The sequence below is a fragment of the Pituophis catenifer genome, unplaced genomic scaffold (assembly GCF_029215685.1).
Source record: "Pituophis catenifer annectens isolate HBS135680 unplaced genomic scaffold, rPitCat1.0.hap2 SCAF_2, whole genome shotgun sequence".
In the NCBI taxonomy this organism is placed as follows: Eukaryota; Metazoa; Chordata; class Lepidosauria; order Squamata; family Colubridae; genus Pituophis; species Pituophis catenifer.
In genome coordinates, this window is record NW_027256882.1 from 39,159,316 (window position 1) to 39,181,431 (window position 22,116).

Here is a 22,116-nt window from a genome sequence, read left to right on the forward strand (position 1 = left end):
ACAGTAGAAGACCTCCAAGACCCCTTCCAACTCTTGATATACTGTTTTTCTGTTAGGAGGGCTTTAGTTGATTTGTGTGCTAGTGTGATGCCAAGTGTGGTTCTAATTGTTGGTTGTTTCTGAGATGTTTTCCATGATTAATTAATCTCAAGGTTGACTCAGCCTTCCATCCTTTCAAGGTAGGTAAAATGAGGACCCGGTTTGTGGGGGCAATAAGCTGACTTTGTATGAAAAAAGAACACCGCTTGGGGGGGGGCCCGAAAGCCCTACTAAGCAGGTATATACAAAAGTATGAAGGCTATTGCTTAACGCATTGTAAGCCGCCCTGAGTCTCCGGAGAAGGGTGGCATATATAAATTAAACCAATAAATAAATAAATAAATATGGCCTGCTTTGCAACTCAGCCGTCTTGCTTGCTCAGCCCAAGCTTCCAACGATAAAATCAATAAAAGATGCGGGGAGAATTCACCTCCTTTGCTATTGAATTTGTTCTGTCGGGTATTTTAGATCAAGAGAAAGGGCTGCTGTGTTTTCAAGTTGCCTTTTTTGGTGTGATTGGTACCTCCCTGCCACCCCACCCCCCCACAATCCCGGTCTCCTGGCTGATTCTACCCTGCTTCTTTAATTTCTTTGATTTCTTTTAACTGCTCCTCCGCCTCCATACCTAAAGCCCTTGAAAAATTCAGGAATTCCCCTATGCAAAGGTACTATCCAGCGTCACATGACATAATTGGGAAAAATTTCCTTTCCTTGCTCTATCCAGCTGGGCCAAGGATTAAACTTGGAGCATTTTGTGTGCAAACTATGAGTTGTATCCCCGAGCAATGTTGTAAAAGGTCCTGATTTTGGGGTGTGTGTGTGTGTGATCAATGCTTTGATTCATTCCCCCCTTTGCCTTTTGCATTGCCCGCTGTCTTCCCCCTTTCCCCAAATTATGGCCTGTCAGCTGCTGTTCCTGGCCTTAGATCAGGCAGCTGTTAGAAGGGACATTCCAGCAAAGGATTGTGGGAGCAGCTGGCCAGCCTCACAGACAAACACACACACATACACACACACATCCCACAACACTCTTCCCAAACCATGGATTAAGGCACAGTGAAGGGCGAGTGAGCATACTTCCTGAATAATGTGTGTGAGACTTTTTTTTTTTTTAATTTGATTTATATGCCGCCCTTCTCCGGAGACTCAGGGCGGCTTACAATGCGTTAAGCAATAGCCTTCATTCTTTTGTATATTTTATACAAAGTCAGCTTATTGCCCCCACAAACTGGGTCCTCATTTCACCTACCTTAGAAAGGATGGAAGGCTGAGTCAACCTTGAGCCTTGGAGAGATTCGAACCAGCAGAAATTGCAGGCAGCTGTGTTAATAACAGGGAAACTGTGTTAATAACTTCCTGGGAAACTGTGTGTGTGTGTGTATTCCTGTCTCTGTGGCAGAGGTGGGTTTCAGCAGGTTCTGACCAGTTTTGGATAACCGGTACCGGAAATTTTGAGTAGTTCAGAGAACCGGTAAATACTGCCTCTGACTGGTCCTGCCCCCATCTATTCTCTGCCTCCCGAGTCCCAACTGATCGGGAGGAAATGGGGATTTTGCAGTAACCTTCCCCTGGAGTGGGGAGGGAATGGAGATTTTACAGTACCTTTCCCCTGCCACGCCCACCAAGCCATGCCACGCCGCACCCACCAAGCCACACCCACAGAAAGAGTAGTAAAAAATTTTGAAACCCACCACTGCTCTGCAGTGAATCGTGCATTCATTAAGCCAGAGGTCTTCAAACTTGGCAGCTTTAAGACTTGTGGACTTCAGCTCCCAGAATTCTGGGAATTGAAGTCCACAAGTCTTAAAGCTGCCAAGTTTGAAGACTCTGCGTTAAGCAAACGTGGCTTCCTCATTGACTTTTGTTTGTCTTAAGCCAGCTGGAAAGGTTGCAAATGGCGATCACCTAACTCCAGAATGCTGCAATTGTTATAAATACATGTCAGTTGCCAAATGCCCAAAGTTTGATCATGTTGCTGCTACAATGTTGTAAGTGTGAGGACTGGTCATAAATCACTTTTTTTCAGTGCCGTTGTAACCATTTCAGGCAGTTGTGAAATGGTTATAAGTTGAGGACTACCATCATAGGAACCAGAACCAGCTGTGTTACTGACGCAACTATGGCCTATTGCAAAGCAATATGAGCCAGATAAAAGTCAATCAAACTAATGACATGTGTTGGCTGTGATTCATTTATTGCTTATAATGGGGTTTAAAGTTAGGTTAATATTACCAAGAGGCACACTTGTCCAAATGTGGGTCATTAGGAACCCTAAAAGCAGGGGTGACATCCAGTAGGTTCTGACAGGTTCTGGAGAGCCAGTAGCAGAAATTTTGAGTAGTTCGGGGAACCAGCAAACACCACTTCTGGCTGGTCCCAGAGTTGAGTGGAAATGGAGATTTTTCAGTATCCTTCCCCTGGAATGGGGAGGGAATGGAGATTTTGCAGTTTGCAGTATCCTTCCCCTGCCACACCCATCAAGTCACACCATGCCCACCAAGCCACACCCAAAGAACCGACAGTAAAAAAATTTGAATTTCACCATTGCCTAAAAGTGTCTCATCTTAACATCCTAGCTCTTTTATTTAAAAATAGATTAATAGATGAAAATGTTATAGATTGTTTTTTTAAACGATAACAAATGGTTGTAAGTCGAGGAGTACCTGTACTTTTTTCTTGTCCTGTTTACCTCACGACAATAACCTTGTGAGGTGAGTTGGGCTAAGAGAGAGTGACTGACTTATTGCAAATGTTTTCTTCTCAAGCAGTGGATGGAAACTAATCAAGGAGAGAAGCAACCTAGAACTAAGGAGAAATTTCCTGACATTTAGAACAATTGAGCAGTAAAACAACTTGCCTCCAGAAGTTGTGGGTGCTCCATCATCGGAGGTTTTTAAGAAGAGATTGGACAGCCATTTGTCTGAAATGATAGGTTTCCTTCTTATGCAAAGGGTTAGACTAGAAGATCTCCATGGTCCCTTCCGACTCTGTTATTCTGTTACACTCATTTCCAATATATTTGGGGATAGCGTGAATGAATTTCCAAAGACTGTAAAGGATTATAGTTGACCTGGATCAACATATTGATGAACTTGGCTAAAACAAAACGTGAAAGAGAAACAGATATTGAATTGAGAGTCTAGGCCCGTGATGGCGAATCTATGGCACGCGTGCCGGCCAGCTGATTTTCGGGCCTTCTGGGCCCACCAGAAGTAGGGAAACAGGCTGTTTCCTTCCTCTGGAGGGCCTCAGGGTGGTGGTGGGGAAGGCCCGTTTTTCTTTCTCCCCAGCCTCCAGAGCCTTTCTAGGAGTCTGGGGAGGGCGAAAACAGCCTCCCCCCCCGGAGGCCCTCCGGAGGCCGGAAATGGCCCGTTTGGCAAATGGTTTTTTGCTTTTTTTTTTTTTTGATTTGATTTATATGCCACCCTTCTCTGGAGACTCAGGGCGGCTTACAATGCGTTTAACAATAGCCTTCATACTTTTGTATATTTTATACAAAGTCAGTTTATTGCCCCCACAATCTGGGTCCTCATTTTACCTACCTTAGAAAGGATGGAAGGCTGAGTCAACCTTGAGCCTGGTGAGATTTGAACTTGCAGTAATTGCAGGCAGCTGATGTTAATAACAGTGCTTTAGTCTGCTGCGCTACCAGGGCTACCAGGGTTTGGGTTTAACATAATGACATATTTATATGGGTAGATTTGCATGTAAGACAAAGCCAAAAGTAAACAAACAAACTCCACCTTGATTTACCACTCATCCTATCTTCTTCTGCACTTCCTCTTTTTATGCTTGCTTTGTCTTATTTTTAATTTGAGTAATGACATCACTGAAAAAAAAAATCCGTGCCTGGAATTCCAGGATGAACGCCAGGGAGGAGAGCTTGACTATCTATTGCATATGTTTGTATTTCTATTCTTAGTTGTGAGTAATAATTGATGACACTTGCTTCACTGCAGTAGCTGGGCTGTAATTCTGATGAGCCGGGCAGCTTAAATGTCTAATAGTGCCTGCTAAATTGAATCTCCATATTCAGAGGCACTACAGGTCGTCTTAGGACTACAATAGGGACTGTAATTTTGGTCATAAGTCATTGTGGTTGTAATTGGAGGCACCATGTGACCAGACTCGATTTTATGGCCGCTTTTATGATGTTCATTAAGTGTATCATTACAGTCGCTGAGCAACTACTACGTGGCTGTTATGTGAAGTACCTGGTCACAGGCGTGAGCTCATTTTATCCAAAGGGCATTTTTTGTGACAAAACAGCTATAAATTTTAATAGTGATTTCAGTTTAACAGAATAACAGAGTTGGAAGGGACTTTGTAGATCATTTAGTCCTGTGATGACGAACCTATGGCACGCATGCCCAAAGTGGCATGCGAAGCCATGTTGCCCGGCACGCGCGGCCTTGCCTGTTTGTCTTCTGGGTTTCTGGCGCGCATGCGTGCACGACTATCAGCTGTCCTTTCCGCACATGGCAGTGCCAAAAACTGGCGTGCACATGCCAGCTGATTGTTGGGTGCACATGCGCGCCAGAACCCGGAAGTTCAGCTTTTCAGGAGCGCAGCCCCGACGAGCGCGCACGCACGCACAACATTTCTGCACAAATGCCAAAAATGTTCGCCATCACTGCTCTAGGATTAGCATTATGGATTGTATACAGCTAGTCCTCAATTTACAACAGTTCATTTAATCAGCGTTTGAAGTTACAATGGCATTGAAAAAAGTGACTTATATCCATTTTTCACACTTACAACCATTGCAGCATCCTCATGATCACATGATCAAAATTCGTACACTTGGCAATTCATATTTATGATGATTGCAGTGTCCTGGGGTCAAATGATCCCCTTTTACGACAGTCTGACAAGCAAAGTCAATGAGGAAGCCAGATTCACCTAACAACCATGTGACTAATTTAACAGCTACAGTGATTCACTTAACAATTGTGGCAAGAAAGGTCATAAAATGGAGCAAAATTCACTTGACAACTGTCTCGCTTAGCAGCAGAAATTTTGGACTTAATTGTGAACGTAATTTGAGGACTACCTGTATGACTGCAAGGTGCTCTGTAGTTAATATGAGTCTGCCTGCTTCATTCCTAATAAATAAGATCATGGTTTCACTCTACTTGAGCTTATTTCACCAATATTTAACTGAAACTTAACTGAAACAACCAAGTTATTTTTTAATCAATCCCATGACTGGCTCTTTTATTTACAGGGTGGATTTTCCCAGAAGCAAAGTGTATGAGGAGCCACAGATTTGGCTTGTAGCCCTCTTTGTCCGCGATGATTATGTGTTTTAACGCTGCTGGTGTGTCACTTCCAGTCCTTTCTGGCTGGAATCTAGGAAAATAAAGACAATAGCAGCATGTGAGTGATTTCCTTGCCTGGAACGTGTGGTATTCATTAGAACCGATCAAGGGCTTGAACTAGGAAATGAATAAGGCCGCTAAGTCAGGTTGAAATCACTCACCATCAAGCTGAGTGATGGAGGAAAAGACCCACATAAGGTTATGAACATAGAATAATAGATTTGGAAGAGACCTGTGAGGACTTCTAGTCCAATCCCCTACTCGAGCAGGAGACCCTATACCCGTGATGGCGAACCTATGGTACGCGTGCCACAGGTGGCACATGGAGCCATATCTTTGGACACGCGAGTGTTGCGCTAGCTCAGCTCCAGCGTGCATGTGCACGCTAGCCAGATGATTTTCGGGCCTTCCAGGCCCACTGGAAGTCAGGAAACGGGCCGTTTCCTGTCTCTGGAGGGCCTCCGGGGGATGGGGAAGGCCGTTTTTTGCCCTCCCCAGGCTCCTAGAAAGCCTCTGGAACCTGGGGAGGGCGAAAAAACGGGCCTTCTGGTCCCACTGGAAGTCAGGAAATGGGCCATTTCCGGCCTCCAGAGGGCCTCTAGGGTGGTGGGAAAGGCCGTTTTCACCCTCCCCAGGCTCCTAGAAAGCCTCTGGAGACTGGGTAGGGCAAAAGATGGGCCTACTGGGCCCACCATGCCACCGCGTGCCAAAAGCGGGGGTCACTTGAGGGGGGGGGAATGCATGCATGGGGGTCAGGGCACATTGAATTATGAGTGTGGGCATGCACGTCCGCGATCCCCCCCCACTCCCCCCGCTTTTGACACGTGATGGCAAAAAGGTTAACTATCACTGCCCTATACCATTTCAGACAAATGATTGTCCGGTCTCTTTTTGAAAGCCTCCAATGATGAAGCACCCACAACTTCTGAAGGCAAAGCCGTTCCATTGGTTTATTGTTCTAACTGTCAGGAAATTTCTTCTTAGTTCTAGCTTGCTTCTCTCCTTGGTTAGTTTCCATCCATTGTTTCTCATCTTGCCTTTTGGTGCTTTGAAAAATAGTTTGACTCCCTCGTCTTTGTAGGAGCCCCTCAAATATTGGAACGCTGTGGTCATGTCTCCTTTGGTCCTTTTCATTAGACTATCCAATTCCTGTAACCGTCCTTCGTTAATTGCTTCTTCATTAGCTGCTTCATTAACTCCTTTTTTTCTTCAACTTTTTCAACAGGCATGAAAGTTCAGTTATCGATGTAACCAGCCTACTGGTCAGAGGCAGGATGCTTTGGTTTTTGCTCCTGATCTCCATGGGGACATCGGAATTGGAAGAGCACTTCGATCCAGGTAAGAAGCAGAAGCCGAAGAGAGAAAAGGGCAGAGGTTCAAAACAGCTGGCTGGCATCAGGGTTCAACTCTGATTTCAGTTGTAGGAGAAGCAAGTGAATTAAATCCCTCAAATCCACATATCCTGGATTTACCAGAAGAGCCCTTCGTGCACACAAACACTGCACAGTTTGGGGAAAGGATGAACTCCTCAAATCTGGGAAGTTAGTGGGAGGAGGAACTTCAGCCCAGCTTCCCTCATAGGTGAGGGAAAATAGGAGGAGGAGAGCTCCGTGTGCTGCTTTGAGCTCCTGAGTGAAAGACAAAATATCAATCAAATAAGTATATTCCACAATGATCCCAGCTATTTGCATGAAAAGTAGCCAGTGGTTAATGAGAATGATTTTTTTTTTTTGGTAAAGTTTTTATTTTTATTGTTGAATGTACCTCAATATCAATACATGAACAGTGAGGCATCTGGGTGTCATTCATTTGGGCATCCCCAAACCGGCAGAGCGGCAAGAGGTAAGATCTTTTTCTTTGGGGAGCTTCTGTTTCATCGTTTTCAGAAGCTCACGAAAGAAACGCCACGGAGATCTGACCTGGGGCGACGGCGCGCGTGCCAGCAGCGAGGGCTCTACGTGCCACCTCTGGCATGCATGCCATAGGTTCACCATCATGGTCTTACAGTATCTATCCAGAGGAAGCCGCCTTCTGAATTTTAGTTTGCAGCTGATATATATACATATGTCTGTCTATGTGTGTGTTTAAGTATGTGTGTATTTAAGTATGTGTGGGTGCCTATATATACACATAAACACACACACACACACATATATATACACACACATATACACATACATACATATATATATACATATATAGATTAATCACTGTCATTTTGAATACGTAGCGGAAAGAGGAGAGCTCACAAGGTTGATGCTATAGGGAACAAAACTGTGACTGAATCTGGATGTTCTGCATCGGATGCCTCCTCCCAGAAGGTTAAGAAGGGAAACAGGGCGTGAAGAAGGTGTGTAGCACGAATGCTGTGCCTGGAGACAACTGAAGCAACATCCTTGCTGAAGCTAAGAAGGACTGATGGGTAGGATAAGAGGCCCCAGGAATGTTCAAAACATTCCGTCACGGAACAGTCTGACCTTGGAACAGGTTGCCCTTCTCAGTGTTCCAGAACCCTTGGAGTGGCCTGTTCCCTGTTTGGAGTATTCCGTGATGGAATGTTTTGCAGGCCCCTCGAAGACGTCCTCCAGCCCATTAAAGTGTCATGAAGGGGAAAGGAAACGTGATTCCAATTGGGCTTTTTGCTTTCCCATAAACATTCCATGGGACACACTGAGTGTTGTTGTGTCCTGATGTGTCAAGTGGAAACAAAGTGGTCAGTTGAACTCGATCCAGGGCTGCTCCTGCCTGGAATATTTCACATCCCTCCGAGATTTTTATTTTTATTTTGGCTGTTATTTTCTCAGGCTGACAAGTAGTGGCAGAGCATCACATACTGTATGTGCACCGCTACAGGAGAAGAGAACTGAGAGTCCTGTTTCCAATCTTGGAGTCAGAACCCTCTGCGGGCCCAAGTAATCAAGCAACCTACAACTAAGGAGTAACTTTCTAACAAGGAGGACAATTAACCAGTGGAACAGCTTGCCTTCAGACGTTGTGGGTGCTTTATCACTGGAGGCTTTTCCGACTGGACAGTCACTTGTCTGAAATGGTGTAGGGCAGTGGTGGCAAACCTTTTCAGCACCGCGTGCCGGAAAAACAGCCGCCCATTGAGCATGCGCGCACTGGGAAGATGATCTTCTGGTTTCTGGCACACCACCTGGACTTCCGGTTTGTGGTGTGCATCACATGCGAAGACCAGCTAGCCAGTGTGCATGTGCATGGAAGAAACTGGAAAAATGTCAATGAAGTGCCCCCCCCCAGCCCACCACCAAGAATAAGCCAGCGCAGCCCTCCCTCTCACAATTTCTGCCAAGGGAGTGTGACCGCTTCCCGGCCAGGGCACCTCTTACCCCGGCGCCGTACAGATGTTCCTCCCCACCAGAGCAGGCATCTTGCATGGCCCGAGCCCTCCAGCCCACGGCACTGACGCGCATCTGCGATCCGGAACACCTGGCTGGCTCAGGAGCAGCAGGGCAGCATTTGCTTGCTGGGTGGCTGCTGTGGCTGCTGCTCTTCTGCACTGGCGGGGCTGCACAGGAGCTGAGTGGCAGCTGCAAGGTGAGGGGCAGGAGCGACTGGCCGGCCTCTGCAGCTACTCCCCCACCGGCGAGCCGGGCCCTCCACAGGGCCATTCTCCATTCATGAGGAGCTGCGCTCTCCTCCAGCCCTCCTGGGGCACCTCGCCTCCCTGACAACGGTTCCTCCTCCTCCAGCATCCCGGCCAGAAGTGGCAGCACTAAAACTGCCGCCTCTGGCGGTGGCAGGAGCAGCGGGCAGGGTGGCCGGCCACCCCGCCACCGAATACTGCCCTGCTGTCCCATGCACCCAAGCTGGCCAGGCGTTCTGGACATGTGTTGGTACCGCGGGCTGGCGGACTCGGGCCACGCAAGAAGCCTGCTTGGGTGGGGAGGGAGGGAAGCCCCAGCCCGCCCATCCTGGCCAACACTCTGCTCTCCTAGGAAGTGACCACCGGGATCCCCTCTCTGCGTCTTTGGACACGCTAGCCGTCGCCTGTTGCTCTTCTGGGCTCCGGTGTGCTGGCCATCTGGTTTTCGCATGTGCATGCGTGCCAGAAACCAGAATACCATGCGCACCCGGCAGCTGCTCTTCCAGTTTTCGGCACTCCCGCGCATGGGAAGATCAGCTGGCTGGTGTGCCGGAACCCGGAAGAGCAACGGGCGATGGCTCGCGTGCCCAGAAAGATGGCTCTGTGTGCCACTTCCGGCACTCGTGCCATAGGTTCATCATCACGGGTGTAGGGTCTTCTGCTTCAGCAGGGAGTTGGACTAGGAGTCCTCCAAGGTCCCTTCCGACTCTCTTATTCTGTATTCCGTCTCTGTTGAGGAAGAGAGCAAAATCCATCCGTGAATAATGTGTTTGACAACAGAGCTTTGTTTTTTCTTCTGTACTGAATGCTACCACCAAACAATTTCAATAATTTTTTTTTAAAAAACACACAAATAAACATACAATACATCTTTTCGGAACAGAGCATTGATCCGGTCATAAATTTGTTCAACTTTTTGTTCACCTTTAACAAAATTTTATATTTTCTATTTTTGCCATAATACTTATCACATATCTCAACTATTCCCATCTTATAGAAAGCTAACTCATATTAACTTGATCAAAGCAATTGCCCTTCTATTAATCCACCTTAAATCCTAATTCAATTAATACCTCATAATACATTTCACAATTCTTACCCTAAATGCTCACTATTGACAATACAGTTCAAACAAGTTTATATTTCTAAATCTTGTTTCTATTTCTAAAACTTAATATTCATTAAATCTTTATTACTTCCTCAAATTTAAGTCTTATCTCTAATCTTGAAAATATACCATTTGACATTTAAATAGAGTTCTTAGTTCAAATAAGACAACATAATACAATTCACAATTATTTCCCTAAATTCTGTCTCTTTAACAATACTATTTATATAAAAACCAGTTACACGAGTCTTATTTAGTAAATCATAATCCTATATCAGTTTCAATTTTATTCTAGAGTCACCCTGTGGTTTTTTTTTTCCTCAGGTGTTTTTCAATTTACCTTTTGAGCTGAATTCCAAAAAGCTTCCAGCGTTTGATACAGGAGGGGAATCTTGAAAGAATCCAATTTAACTTCTGAGTCATGCTGTTGTTCATTGAATCAATTAAATTACCTTTTGGATTTTTTATGTTTCGATTCAAATTTCTGTTGAAAATCACTCAATTGGTGGCTTCCCTCTTCTTGTATGTGAAATTAGAGTGCCTCCTAGTGGAAAATACAGAAACATCAGAATCTTTCAAAGGAACCAGTTAGTTAGGTGACTCCATCTGACTCTCTGCTTGGTATATGAATGTGGGTTAATACAATGCCAGACATATAAAGCAAAATAAATATACTTAAAAAAAATACAATGCCAGACAGATGTCCCACCTAGCTTCTCTTTGAACGTGATCAAAATTCAGAGGTTTGGTAACTGACTCATATTTATGACGGTTGCAGTGTGCAGAGGGTCATATGATGCCCTTTTGCGACCTCCTGACAATCAAACCCAATGGGGAAATCAGTTTCATTTAACAACCGTGTTACAAATTTACCAACCGCAGTGATTCACTTAATGACGGTGGCAAGCAAAGTCGTAAAGTGGAGCAAAACTCTTTCACTTAGCAGCAGAAATTTTGGGCTCAATTGTGTTCGTGAGTTGAGGACTCACTTCATAAGTCGCCTTGCTTAGCAACTGAAAATTGTAGTATCAATTGTGGCCGAGGTGTACCTGGAATGTTTTTCAACCTTGGCAACTTCTTAGTCCAAGATTTATCAAGAAATGCCTCTTGGTAATATTAACTTGGCTTTAAACCCTGTTATAAGCAGAACAGAATAACAGAGTTGGAAGAGACCTAGGAGGTCTTCTAGTCCAACCCCCTGCTCAGGCAGGAAACCCATATACCATTTGAGACAAACGGTTGTCCAACATCTTCTTAAAAACTTCCAGTGTTGGAGCATTCACAACTTCTGGAGGCAAGTTGTTCCGCTGATTAATTGCTCTGACTGTCATGAAATTTCTTCTTAGTTCTGGGTTGCATCTCTCCTTGATTAGTTTCCACCCATTTCTTCTTGTCCTGCCTTCAGGTGGTTTGGAGAATAACTTGACTCCCTTTTCTTTGTGGCAGCCCCTGAAATATTGGAACATTGCTATCATGCCACCCCTAATCCTTCTTTTCATTAAACTAGATCAGGGGTCAGCAACCCGTGGCTCTGGAGCCACATGTGGCTCTTTCATCCCTCTACTGCGGCTCCCTGTTGCCGATTGGCTCCACAATTGATAGGGCTTTCGGTTAGGACAGGTAGAGGAAAAAGGACACCGCGCTAGGAGGAGACTCTATGGTGGGGGAACCGGACTTCCGGTTGGCTCCAGAATTTAACGGGGGGCTTCCAGTTAGGACCTTTGTGGCTCTTTGAGTGTTTAAGGTTGCCGACCCCTGAACTAGACGTATCCAATTCTAGCAACCGTTCTTTATATGTTTTAGCCTCCAGTCCCCTAATCTTCTTTGTTGCTCTTCTCTGCACTCTTTCTAGAGTCTCAACATCTTTTTTACATGGTGGCAACCAAAACTGGAAGCAGTATTCCAAGTGTGGCCTTTATAAAGTGGTATTAACACTTCATGTGACCTTGATTCTATCCCTCTGTTTATGCAGCCCAGAACTGTGTTGGCTTTTTTGGCAGCTGCAACACACTGCTGGCTCCTATTTAAGTGGTTGTCCTCTAGGACTCCAAAATCCCTCTCACAGTTACTACTATTGAGCCAGATACCACTTATTGTACACTTGTGCTTTGTCTTGTTTAAATGCAGCAAATGAGTCAGACCCAATATATGCCGTTAGTTTTATTGATTTTCTTCTGGCTCTTATTCATTGCATTAGGTCATAGTTGAACCAGCAACATACCTGATTCCTATGCTGGTAGTCCTCAACTTATCTCCATTCATTTAGCAACTGTCTGAAGTTACAACAGTACTGAATAAAGTGACTTAGGACTGGTTCTCACACTTACAACCATCACGGCATCCCAACAGTCACGTGATAAAAATTTGAATACTTGGCAACAATATTTACAGTGTGGAGTCATGCAGTTGCCGTTTCCAACCATCCTAGCTGGCTTCCAACAAGCAAAAGTCAACTCACTTAATAATCGCCTTGCTTAGCAATGGAAATTCTAATCCTAACTGTGGATTATCTGGATTATCTGTAGGTGTGTATCTGGGGACTTGCATTCGCTAACAGAGAATATTTTTCAGCCTTTCACGTTTTTCCTTCAACAGCTAAGTGTCGGTATGCGCTTGGCATGCAGGATCGCACCATTCCAGATGAAGCTCTTTCAGCCTCAAGTTCATGGCATGATTCTACGGCGGCAAAACACAGCAGGTGAGGAAGGAATCCGCTGCTTAATTTGCATGACGTAATCGATTCACACATTTGTTTATCGATGCATACTTACTCAGAGCTCTGTCCGTTAAGATGGAAAGTTCTGGAAATTCCCGTTTGGCATGTACACATATTCAAAATGTACCGTGTCTTAGGAACTTATTTACATTTAAAACATTAAGTTGGATTGGTGCCCAGTACAAAAATGTCTGCAGTTTGAATGATTTGCATAAATGCCTCTAAGGTACTTACCTGCTGTTGTAATCTGTTTACTTGCATTGGTAGATATTGGCAACTGGATAGAAGTCTTATGATTTCTCACATATAGTTTCTAGGCCAGATTCATTTTCATATGATGTTTGTGTGTCTATATTTTTCTTGACTGTACACCGCCTTGAGTCCTACGGGAGAAAGGCGGTATAGAAATATAATAAATAAATAAATAAATAAATAAATAAATTTATGAAACTTAAAGTATCCGTTGTGCGAATCAATTTATAAAGGATAACTGCAATGTCCCTTGACATGTCAAGGAATCAACAAAGATTTCTTTTTTTTTAAATCAGTGATCTATCAGATTTGCTGATTGGGGAGAACTAGCTAATATCAACAGTATCCATAACAATCCACAGGAATGTTTAATATGTCTATTTGTAGATCAGGATGCCATTGGGCAAAAGACACAATGATGTAAATTACAGAAATTTTATTTATTTATTCATTTAAAAAGTATGTATGACTGCCCAACTCAATCACAGTGACCCTGGTGGCTAACAGAAGAAACATCCCAAATACAAAATCCAATAACACCCCAACCCCCCCAGCAACAGCAATGAAACAAACCGTAATTGATTCGCTCTGTATCACCCTGAGATCTCCAGGCCTGCTGGCCAAACCATGTCAAAATATACTGTATCAAGATGGGGCCAATCTTATTTCTACAAGGATGATGTTCCAGAGAGAGGGAGCCACCACAGAGAAGGCCCCTTTTATTTTTGGTCTCACTAGATCAGTGTTTCTCAACCTTGGTAGCTTGAAGATGGGTGGACTTCAACTCCCAGAATCCCCCAGCCAGCAGCGCTGGCTGGGGGATTCTGGGAGTTGAAGTCCACCCATCTTCAAGCTACCAAGGTTGAGAAACACTGATCTAGATGGACCTCTTTAAGAGAGGGAGTCTACAACATACCCTGCCTCCCTACTCTGGTGGGTCACATTGATGTAACAGGGAAATGACAGTCCTTCAAGCAGTTCAGATTGTGTTAAGATGTCCGGGCCAAGAAAGGAGTCATATCATTTGTGCAATAATGTCATGATTCATGAGCCAACATTCCCCCTATTCCCCAGAGGCTCATGGCAAGCACTCTAAAAAAAACCAAACGACGTTCAAAATGAACTGGATGTGTTAAAGAAGAAGTCTGCCCTACCCACTTTAAAAATAATTCCTGACTCCTTAGGTTAGTGCAGTGTTTCTCAACCTTGGTAACTTTAAGATGTGTGAACTTCAACTCCTAGAATTTGGGATCAAACTAAAATAAGGCACCCGACTAGAAACCAGGTGCTGTGGTCCGTCAGCAGCCTGCGGACCTGGCAGTGGAGTCGGACAGTGGGGAGGCTGGGGGACAATGGGCCAGTCCTGGAGTCAGGGGAAGGCCCGGATGAGGGCTCTGCGTCGGAGGCAGAGATGGGGCCAGGGCCATCTGGGAGTGATGTACGGACTCTGGAGCCTCCAGAGGCTGACAGCAGAGAGGCAGAGGAACAAGAGGAGCCTGTTCCTAGTGCACACATGAGAAGAGCTGCCAGAAGGCAAGAGCAGCTAAAGCAAAAAGGGCCACTTGGGAGTAGGGCCAAGAGATGATTGGCCCCTCCCATAAGGCTTAAAAGACCAACAATGGCTCTTGGGCTCCTTGTCGGAAAATAACGTTGATAGATTTGTTTCTTGTCGGCGTCTCCTGCTTCTGAACTTTTGCCAAGAAAAGCCTTTGGCAGGTTGCCAAAGTAGACCAAGGTTGGTGATAAGGCCGAAGAACTGTGTTATGAAGAATTTGTTTTGATTTAGTTTGGACTACGCAGAGAATGAGTTAATTCTCAGCTGTTCTAATAAAAATCTGTTTGTTTAGAACTGATTGCGTCTGATAATACCTACTTGGGCCTAGGTCACAACACCAGGAGACGTGAGTTCTAGTCCCGCCTCAGGCATGAATGCCGGCTGGGTGACTTTGGGACAGTCTCTCTCTTTCAGCCCAATTCATGAATGAGTCGTCTACATCTTAGCTATTTTGAGATATTACAAAAATAATAAAGGTAGGATAAAAATAAATAAATAAAATGAGCTCTGTGATACGGGCAGTCCAAAAGGCTTATCTCACATCTCCCTTCTTGTTGTCCAGGCTGGGCCTGAGTGAGGGCGATGGAGCTTGGTGCCCTGCAGGACCCGTCTATCCCAATGATGCAGAGTACCTGGAGATAGACCTGCGCCGGCTGCATTTCCTAACCTTGGTGGGGACGCAGGGCCGCCACGCAGGTGGCCACGGCAAGGAATTTGCTCGGTCTTATCGGCTCCATTACAAGCGGGATGGACATCACTGGATGCCTTGGCATGACCGGTGGGGCAGTGAGGTAAATGGGGAGCTTTATAACTTCTTCTCTAAGGTGGGATAACATGGAAATAGATCATTTTGGGGAGAATGCAACTGTGTCTAATCCATTGTTTCTCAACCTTGGCACCTTCAAAATGCATGGACTTCAACTCCCAGTATTCCCCAAGCTGTATGGCTGACTGGGGAATTCTGGGAGCTGGAGTCCATTCATCTTAACGTTGCCAAGGTTGAGTAGAGGTAGTCTTTGACATTTCTTTAGTGACTGTTCGAAGTTATAACGGCACTGGAAAAGTGACTTATGACCACTTTTCACATTTATGACTGTCTAGCATCCCCATGCTCACATGATCAAAATTCAGACACTGGGTAACCGGCTCATATTTATGATGGTTGCAATGTCCCGGAGTCAGGTGATTACCTTTTACAACTTCCTAATGGGCAAAGTCAATGGGGATGCCAGACTTACTTAACAACTATGTTACTAATTTTAACAGCTGCAAGAAAATTGTGGCAAGAAAAGGTTGTAAATTTGGGCAAAACTCACTTAACAAGTGTCTTGCTTATCAATGGAAATTTCGGGCTCAATTTGGTCGTAAATGGAGGACTTACCTGTAACCACTGCTCCAATCAATAGGTCAAGCAAAGTTGACTTGCTAGACCCTATTCAACCTCTCTTTCATTTCGCTCTTCACTCCTCCTTTTCTCTTAGGTGATTTCAGGCAACGAAAACACTGAAGATGTGGTGTTGAAGGATCTGGGCCCTCCCATCATTGCCCGGTACATCCGCTTCTACCCCCGTTCAGACCGTGTCATGAGTGTCTGCTTGCGAGTGGAACTCTACGGCTGTGTCTGGAAAGGTGAGTAAAGCAGTATTTGCATTGTTTGAGAGTACAGTGTGTTTTAGCAGTTTTTTCAGGCTGGGTGAATAGAATGGAATGGGAATGGGAATAGGACACTGGTGGGTTTCAAATTTTTTTTACTACCAGTTCTGTGGGTGTGGCTTGGTGGGCGTGGCATTGCTTGGTGGGCGTGGCTTGGTGGGCGTGGCAGGGGAAGGATACTGTAAAATCTCCATTTCCTCCCGATCAGCTGGGACTTGGGAGGCAGAGAATAGATGGGGGCGGGGCCAGTCAGAATTTGTTCTACCGGTTCTCCGAACTACTCAAAACTTCTACTACCGGTTCCCCAGAACTGGTCAGAACCTGCTGAAACTCACCTCTGGAATAGGATAATAACTTTATTGACACTTTGAATGTACACTAATCGGCATACATTAAACTGAAATTTTGTTGCATACAGCTTTCAAAGGGTCACCACCTCCAATCTACACTATATAAACATGACAAAATAAATAAATACAAAATTATTCATATACCCACATATATTATATGACGCAGAGAAACAACACAGTCTAGATCGGATGTATATATGTACATGGCGAGAAAAGCGAATTTTGCGAGTTTGCCAGATGGATGGCATAGGGAACAAAGCTGTTACAGTGTCTGGCAGTCTTGCTAGAAATACTTCGAAACCTCCTCCCAGAGGGAAGCAACAGAAACAGACCGTAAAGTGGGTGTGTGGGGTCTCTAATAATGATTTGAGCTTTAAGCAAATAGTACTTATAAGCAGTATCATGAATAACGGGAAGTGAGCTTCCTATGATCTTCTTGGTTGTCCTTACCACTCTCTGTATGGACTTTCTGTCTGAGGCACTGCTGCTTGGTCATGACTTCTTAAATACACTTTGCTGGGTTCACATCATGTACCACGCTAGCCAGTCTCTCTAAATATGTTATATTCAAATGAAACACATTATATCAGGGGTCCCTAACCCTTGGTCTGTAGACCAGCCCTGGCCCGTGGCATGCCAGAAACCAGTCTGCGCAAACAAGCGAAGCCCCACTTGCATGATGTAGGCTGCACGCAAAACCACACCCCCTCTGATCCGTGGAAAAACCTCTCTCCACGGAACCCATCCAAGACTTGCATCTAATGGTATAACAAGCTGGAAACTTACCTTTGAATGCCTGGTGTCCTTCCACAGATGGCCTTCAATCCTATACGGCCCCTTTAGGTCAGGAGATGATTTTGGTCCCGGAAAAGGTCTACCTGAATGACTCCACTTACGACGGGTCCAGTGTCAGCAAGTGAGTGAGTAAGAGGCTCCTGAGCGGCTTTCAAGCATAGCAACTGGGGTTGAAATAGCTGTTTGTTATTCAATATTTTCATTCTCTGTTGGCTTGCAAGATCATGTCAGTTCAACCCTTCTGGTGTTCTCCAGAGATATGTAATTACAGGTTTCCAGGGTTTTGGATCTTCAGGCAGCTAAGAGTTCAGAGAGTTTTAATCTTTGGCTGGGGAAATCTGGATTGGCATTCATACCAGTGGTGAAACCCTCCCTGGTTTGCCACCGTCTCGCTGCCCACACATGTGTGGTGTGCGCCAAATGAACGCTGTGCACATACATGCACAGTCCATGCCAAACGCACGCTGCATACTTGTGCATGCAGAAGGTGCGCCAGATGCACGCTGCACACGCAAGTGCAGTGTATACCAAATGCACGCTACATGTGTGCACATGTGCAGTGTGCACCAGATGCATGTGTGCATGTGTAGTGCACACCAGACGCACGCCGTGCGCATGTGCAGTGTGCACCAAATGTGCGCTTCACACAGAAAAAGGAGGCTTGGGAAGGTAAGTAGAACAGCGAGGGGGGAACAGCTGTGCCGCGCGATTTAGATTCGTTAGAAAGCCGGATTTCCTGCTTTCTAGCGAATTTAAATCACGCAGCACAGCTGATAGTCGGAAATACCGATTCCGACAAACTGGTAGCTTTTTTTTTACTACCGGTTTGCCTGAACCGGTATCTTTTATCACTACCGGTTCGCCCGAACTGGTGCGAACCGGTAGCATTTCACCCCTGATTCATACCCAAAGTGTAAAGGAAAATGTATTTTTAAAATTTATTTGTAAGTGATTGTATGCTGTTTCGGTCAAAGCCAATCTAAGCGACTCACTTAGGAATAAACCAAAAATAGGTATAAATATCCACAGTTCAAATTCATTATAGTAGACTTACTAACTTCCAGTGGGCAACCCTACGTCATTAATATTTCAGCATCTGAAATACCTATCTAAACAACCAAATTTTCTGCATGTTCCTAATACCAACAGAAGAGAACATTGGTAGCTCAGAGTTGAATTGTGGGGTCTTTGGCGCACTCTGAGCTTGATTGTTTGCTTGTAGACAGTTCATTATCCAACTAGGTAACATCAACAATGCTAGGAAGGAGTCTCTTCAGTCCATTCTAACACTGATGGTGTTACCTAGTTGGGTAATGAAACATCCAAAAGAAAACAACCAAGCTCAGAGAGCCTGAAGGACCCCATGTTCCTAAATATTAATGAAGATCTTATTTCTGTGGGGGAGTGGATTACAGAAGAAGAGGGAAGCTCTGTCCAAGAATGTTCACTTCTGGATCCCTCTTGTTATACATTGCAGAGCGTGGACATTCTTAGCTCGGTTACTTCATTGTGTAGCTGAATTTCATTTGTAGAATTTAAAGAAACCTACTCTTCCCAGAAGCTGCATAAAATTAATGGAACTAGTGCTGTACGTAAGAGTTTTGAGGGATCCTAGACTTCCTTTTCCTCATCCTGTTTTCCCTCTTTTTCTTTGGGATCCTTTCTAATGCAGGTTACACTTTGGGGGTCTTGGCCAGTTGACAGATGGAGTGGTGGGACTGGATGACTTCACCCAAACCAAAGAGTTCCGGGTTTGGCCTGGATACGACTATGTGGGCTGGAGCAAAAGAACTTTTCCTGACGGTTTCATCAAGATGGAGTTTGAGTTTGACCGACTCAGATCCTTCACATATATGAAGGTAATAGCATTTTTCTGGAGAGGACCCGATTGGGTGTGAAGAACCTGGCAGGATTAATGGGCCTGGCCAATTAAAAGACAGATTCCTAATACTGATAGTCCTCAGTTTACAACTGGTCTCATACTGCTAGAACAGGGGTCGGCAACCCTCATCTCCGGAGCCGGATGTGGCTCTTTCATCCCTCTGCTGCAGCTCCCTGTCACCGGATGGTGCCACAATTTTGAGAGGAGCTTCTGGTTAGGGGGGAAAGCACGGCGCGCCAGGAGGAGACTCTATGGCAAGAGGCAGGTTTTCTGGTCGGCTCCACAATTAATAGGGCTTTCGGTTAGGACAGGTAGAGGAAAAAGGACGCCGCTCTAGGAGTAGACTCTATTGGTGGAGGAACCGGACTTCTGGTCGGCTCCAGAATTGAACAGGGGGCTTTTGGTTAGGACCTTTGTGGCTCTTTGAGTGTTTAAGGTTGCCAACCCCTGTGCTAGACTATTAACACGGGAAAGGGAAATGAGTGTGCTTCAGAGTTGTCTGTCTTTTCTATGATCCTGCCCTTCTCCACTTCCCATTCCCATTTTTTCTTCTTCACCTCAATTTCCAGGTTCACTGCAGCAATATGCACACACGTGGTGTGAGGATTTTCGAGCAGGTGGATTGCCTCTTCAAGCACAGCCTTGCCACAGCTTGGGAGCCTGTCCCGGTCTCCCTACAGCTTTCGGTGGATGTCAGGAACCCCAGTGCCCGCTCTGTCACCATACCCCTGGAGGGACGAATCGGCTTGTTCGTCCAGTGCCATTTTTACTTTGCCGCCGAGTGGATGCTCTTCAGTGAAATCGCCTTTCTCTCAAGTGAGTTGGGTCTGGGACCTGGGTGATTGCTTGAGGCCAATGACCCAAAAGTGGAAAGTAGAATGAAGCCTTCAAAGATGTCACATAATAGTTGTTACTCTTTAGTGTCAGTCATACTGACAATACTGGCTAGGAGTCCTAGTGGACAGCCATTTAAATATGAGCCAGCAGTGTGCTGCAGCTGCCAAAAAAGCCAACCCAGTTCTAGGCCGCATAAACAGAGGGATAGAATCAAAATCACATGAAGTGTTAATACCATTTTATAATGCCTTCGTAAGGCCACACTTGGAATACTGCATCCAGTTTTGATTGCCACAATTTAAAAAAGATGTTGAGACTCTAAGGAAGAGTACAGAGAAGAGCAACAAAGATGATTAGGGGACTGGCAGCTAAAACATAAAGAACGGTTGCAGGAACTGGGCATGGCTAGTTTAATGAAAAGTAGGATTAGGGGTGACATGATAGCAGTCTTCCAATATCTAAGGGGCTGCCACAAAGAAAAGGGAGTCAAGCTATTCTCCAAAGGACCTGAAGGCAGGGCAAAAAGCAATGGATGGAAACTGATCAAGGAGAGAAGCAACTTAGAACTAAGGAGAAATTTCCTGATTGTTAGAAGTATTAATCAGTGGAACAACTTGCCTCCAGAAGTTGCAAATGCTCCAACACTGAAAGTTTTTAATAAGATGTTGGATAACCATTTGTCTGAAGTGGTGTAGGGTCTCCTGCCTAAGCAGGGGGTTGGACTAGAAGATCTCCAAGATCCCTTCCAACTAAATACTAGAGTTTACACGCAAATGTTCTAGGTTCAACACTCCATGATTTCCTCTTGAAAGTGTTCCTCTTGGGAAAGAAAAATCTGTATCTGAGACTTTTGAAAGCTCTGGAGAACATACAGATAGACCTCAAGTTATGACCATTTGTTTAGTGACTGTTTGAAGTTACAACAGCACTGGAAAAAATGACTTACCACTGATCCTCAGGCTTATAATCATTGCAGTGTCACATCATCAAAATGTGGGTGGCTCAGCAACTAAAGTATTTATGACAGTTGTGAGGTCTCTGGATCATGTGATCACCATTTGCGACTTTTCCCACCAGGTTCTGAGAAGCAAATGGGAAAAGTCAGACTCGCTTAACAACTTAAATTCACTTTATTCACTCAATGATCACAGTGATTTGCCTAATGACCAAAGCAAAAAGGTTTTAAAATTGAGTGCACTCACGTAACAACTGCCTTGCTTAACAACAGAAATTCTGGTCGCAATGGTGGCCGTAAGTCAGTTGTACTACTTGTACAATTTTAGACCCAAGGCTGGATCAGAAGAATGGAGCTTCATTTTTGCCTTTCAGCTTCAAGGCTGTGTTTTTGTCTGGTCCCAGAAACCTATTTATTTATTTGTCAAACATGTACAAGATAGCAGGTATAGGTATAAACATAAACATAAACAAAGGAAATGGATACAAATAAATGGGGACAGTAGGACAGGGATGGTAGGCACGTTGGTGCGCTTATGCACGCTCCTTACAGACCTCTTAGGAATGGGGTGAGGTCAACAGTAGACAGTCTAAGGTTGACATTTTGGGGGTTTGGGGATGAAACCACAGAATCAGGTAGTGCATTCCAGGCATTGACCACTGTTGCTGAAGTCATATTTTCTGCAATCGAGTTTGGAGCGGTGTACCTTAAGTTTGTATCGATTGTTTGCCTGTGTATTATTGTGGTTGAAGCTGAAGAAGTCATTGTCAAATAAGACGTTGTAGCAGATAATTTTGTGTACTATGCTTAGATTGGACTGCAGGTGGCGCAGTTCCAAATTGCCCAAGCCCAGAATTTCAAATCGGGTGGCATAAGGGATTCTGTTGGAAGTAGAGGAGTGGAGCACTCTTCTTGTGAAATACCTTTGAACCCATTCAATCGTGTGTTAATGTCTGATATACAGTTGGATTCCAGGCGGATGAGCTGTATTCAAGAATTGGTCTGGCAAAGGTTTTGTATCAGTGGTGGGTTCCTACCGGTTCGGC

The 22,116-nt window shown here is 44.9% G+C and overlaps 1 protein-coding gene across 1 annotated transcript in view; it reads left to right on the forward strand.

Annotated features, from left to right (window-relative positions):
• Window positions 1–22,116, forward strand: part of DDR1 (discoidin domain receptor tyrosine kinase 1) — a 74,696-nt gene that overhangs the window by 27,867 nt on the left and 24,713 nt on the right. The window contains exons 2-8 of the mRNA XM_070933444.1: window positions 6,586–6,698; window positions 12,671–12,773; window positions 15,161–15,389; window positions 16,080–16,227; window positions 17,415–17,517; window positions 19,069–19,255; window positions 19,848–20,094. Coding sequence (XP_070789545.1) covers window positions 6,635–6,698; window positions 12,671–12,773; window positions 15,161–15,389; window positions 16,080–16,227; window positions 17,415–17,517; window positions 19,069–19,255; window positions 19,848–20,094 — 1,081 coding nt within the window. The 5' untranslated portion in view covers window positions 6,586–6,634. The remainder of the gene's footprint in view (window positions 1–6,585; window positions 6,699–12,670; window positions 12,774–15,160; window positions 15,390–16,079; window positions 16,228–17,414; window positions 17,518–19,068; window positions 19,256–19,847; window positions 20,095–22,116) is intronic.